The sequence below is a fragment of the Pterocles gutturalis genome, unplaced genomic scaffold, assembly GCF_000699245.1.
Source record: "Pterocles gutturalis isolate BGI_N339 unplaced genomic scaffold, ASM69924v1 scaffold33799, whole genome shotgun sequence".
Classification (NCBI taxonomy): domain Eukaryota; kingdom Metazoa; phylum Chordata; class Aves; order Pterocliformes; family Pteroclidae; genus Pterocles; species Pterocles gutturalis.
The window spans coordinates 1-3,755 of NW_010134319.1; the positions used below are offsets into that span (position 1 = coordinate 1).

The following is a 3,755-nucleotide window of genomic DNA, read 5'->3' on the forward strand; positions in this document are numbered from 1 at the left end:
ACCTTAATGATTCTATGATTCTATGACAGGGGACATAACAATTTAGGAAAAATACAAGAAGAGCTTTTCTTGTCGTTGCTTCTGTGACATTGCAGCCCAGGTATATTTGTAGTGATGCATGTGGGCGTGATAATCCCTTCTTTGGAATACATGCAGTGCATGTGACCTCTGGTTCAAAGTCTTTGCTTCCCAAATCCAGGCTTTTGGACAGGACAGAGAGAAGATGCTTCTCTAGCTGATGTACTTACAGGGACAGCATTTGCTTGGGAAGCCCAGAGCATTAGGAGACCATATTTGGCAGCCAGGTGTTTTCCTTGCAAGGTATCCAGGAGATGTTGCAGTAGTGTCTGTCATAAAGAAAAGGCAATAATGTGTATTTCAAAAAATATATTCAAATCAAGTTTAGGGTAGGGCTTACTAGAATTCAAGGAGTAAGTACGTAAGACTAGTTTATCAAAGAGAAATAATGTTAGTTATGGGTTGTTTGCAGTAAAAGTAGAGAGATGACAGCTGTTAAGAGAAAGTGAGGCTTGCTCATGGAGGACCAGAGGAAGTCAATGCAGGATGTGAATCCGTACTGAATACTTGTACTGCCCTCCATGGTCTTAAAGTTTTTAGGGGGTTTGGTTCCTTCACTGTCTATTGCTGCTTGTATGTGGTAGAAAAAAACCCAAACTAGTCTTTTTTAATTCCCGCTCTACTTCCCTACTTTAAAGAACCTGAAAGTGGGACTGAACAAGTTGAATGAATGGAAATGAAGAAAATGTTCTCTCTGTTTCTTCCAAAAAGGTGCTTGTTATGAAGAGATGGTCTGATATATCAGCGAACTCCCTGGTTCCAGGTGCTTTTTTAGTGACCTAAACTGTGATTTCAATGGCTTGATATTCTTTGAAACTATAGCAACTGTGTAATGTTGTATTTCCTTAAATACAGGGCAACCATGCATTCAAGGCAAAGCTTCCTGTCTACTTTTCAGATGGGAAAAAAGCTGACCTTGAATAAAAAATGGCCGTTGGTTTTTTTTTTCCAAATTCCCACCCAATCTAAGACACTGAGTTACTGCCTACACCTTCTTACCTCCTACGATCCCCTCTCCAGCCCTCTCTTTCTTTCCATTATTCTGGTTTATTTTATCAAAGAAATTGTGGTATGTAAAGCTTTTAAAGTCTAAATAAAACCTGGTTTGTTTAATGACCTGTTCTATAATCATTTGGTAGATCAAAATTCCCAGGCCAGTCTGTCCTCACATTTTTCAGCCGTGTAGACAGAATTCCTGCCATAGCTAGGGAGAATAACCAGGGGGACAACTTATCACAGCTTTGACACAATCAATATTTAGGGTACTTGGCTTCCAATCCAGTAATCTGCTATTTTCTATTAGTCTGGCTGCTGGAGGATCTACTCACTCTACACCAGGGTTTAAAAATAGTACATGTAAGGTTTTGAAATTTCACAGCGCGGTGCCCTCACAGAGAAAACTGAAGAGGTCTTTCTCTCACCTCTTTTAACTGCTCACTGCAACTGCGATACCAGAGGCTGGTGATGGGTCATAGCTTTGAACCCTTGGCTTAAAATTCCCCAGAGGAAGATGTCAATTGTGAATTGTAGGAAATAAACTAAATTGAGGAGTAGGACTAAAAATTATGGGTCTGTCCCAATGTAGGTGACAGCTATACTGGACAACTAAGGTACAGCTATCAGAGCTGACATATTTCTTCCAGTACTGAAATAATTCCTGCGCTCCATCACTTCAGACAGAATCTACAACGAAGTCCTCTTATTTCATAGCCTTGGATGTTTACCTTGGATGTGGTCTCTGAAGGGTTGGTCCTTTCAGCATCTGACACTACTTTCTCAAATAATTTTAGAAGCCATTTTTTGGATTTAGATCAGTTCCTGTAAAGAAAAGCAACAAACAAGAAGCACTTTACGGAGGCAGCACAAACCAACACTTCCTTTTCCATGAGAAGGGCTCCTTGGGTTCTTTCCAAAAGCCCCTGGGCAGCAGTCAATCAAGTATCAGTCTGACTGACAGCAGGGTTGACCAACATGAGGAACAGCACAGCCAAGACCTTCACCTTGCCCAGACCTCATCTTGCAGCCAGGACCTCTGACTGCAGGTCTCCTAGATTTTCATATCTGTTTCACTACAAGTTTTAATTGCAGCTTTGGACAATTGCTTAGGTCAATCTTGGGACTTCTCCTGAGAAAATAAAGGCCACATTTTTAGAACATCCTTAGTTCTCTCTCAGCACTGCAGCCATGTAATCTAGGATCAGTCTGTCGGAGAAACAGCTAAGGTGTGGGAAAGAGCAAAGAGATGCATCGCTGGGTATCCTCTCAGCTTGGGGGTCACATTTAGGCTCAAGACTTTGCCCTTTGCCCAGTTCTGCTGTTCCCTGACAGGTCCAAGCTAGACCCTGCCCACCTAAGCAAGGTTGTTTCTGCTTTATGCCAGGAAAATGCATGAGATAAGGTCAGAACTTTTTTGAAGCACCTAGCTGAAGGCCTGCCAGAGGCTTTGAGCAACCTGATCTAGGGGTAGGTGTCCCTGTCCATAGCAGAGGGGTTGGAACTCAATCTTTAAGGTCCCTTCCAGCCCAAACCATTCTATGATTCTATGACCCAAGGACACACCATCAATAAAGACAGCGCATCATCCTCCAAGGGAATTGTCTCTCATGGTTGATATCCCAGCAAGCAAAACTCCTGCCATGGGTACACCATGCGCATCATCTCCCCTCTGTTACCTCAGGAAGCACTCAGGCATCTGAGAAGTGTATTCAAAGTCCTCATCATACTTCTGAAAATGTTCTTCAGACTCCTTGATTTCACTCTGACTTGTCGGGCAGATGCCTTTCCCAAACAAAGTGTTCACCACAGCTGGATACATGACGTGCCTGCAAAGAGAAGATTCCCGTGACTGACAGGCCATAGGGAAGCTGTTGCAGCACTTTTAGGTCAGGATGTGGTGCGTTGAATTGCCAACACGAGCAGTGTGGGTCTCAAGCATCACACCAGTATGCAGGGGCTGGCACGAGGCTCATACCTCACTCATACTCTTATCCCAGATTTTAAGCAGAGGCTGGGACATACATGGGCCTCATGCTAGTCCTCTGCATGTGCCTGGACTTCATCAGGTAGTGTTTGGTCCCTTGAGCAGTGGCAGAAAGGCTCCAGGCACCGAGGTCCCCTTCTCCCCATTAACCACCCCTCTCATTTCAGGTTAGCCCATGTGGACCTTCTGGGCATTGCACAAACCCTTCTGCAACCAGCCACCCTGAGAAGTCCTTCCTCTGCCTGCACCTCTGCTGGACTAAATAATGCTTTTTTTGTTTTCTTTCTGTTTGCTCCTCTGTTATCCTGCAAACTCCAATCTCCTTTCCCAGGCCACTTCACCTGTACTCTTCAACTCTGAGAAACTCTCACGCAGTCTTTGCTGGGTTCCAGCTACTGCTAAATACCTATTTCAAGCAACAGCTCTTTCACTTTCTTGCTTTTTTTACAGATGATAAGGAAATGGAGCCACCTGCTGGCTCTATGGCTTCAATTCTGAAGCAGTTAAATAACAATTATCCAGGGCATTTCATTCCAATTCTTTTACCCTGCCTTGTTTGGCAAAACCATAAGAACAGATCACACTCAGCACAGATTTACTGTGGATGTCTCTTAAGGATTCTGTAGTTAACCATCTAGCCTATGACTGAAAGAAGATGTGACTTTGATCTCAGAAGAAGGGGGGGGGGGGGGCCCAG

At 43.9% G+C, this 3,755-nt stretch overlaps 1 protein-coding gene across 1 annotated transcript in view; it reads right to left on the minus strand.

Annotated features, from left to right (window-relative positions):
* Positions 1-248: 248 nt before the first annotated feature.
* LOC104467696 (24-hydroxycholesterol 7-alpha-hydroxylase-like) overlaps positions 249-3,755 on the minus strand; it is a gene marked incomplete at its 3' end in the record, with an annotated part of 8,974 nt that continues 5,467 nt past the window's right edge. The window contains 3 exon segments of the mRNA XM_010081555.1: positions 249-347; positions 1,803-1,896; positions 2,751-2,900. Of these exon segments, the coding sequence (XP_010079857.1) occupies positions 249-347; positions 1,803-1,896; positions 2,751-2,900 (343 nt within the window).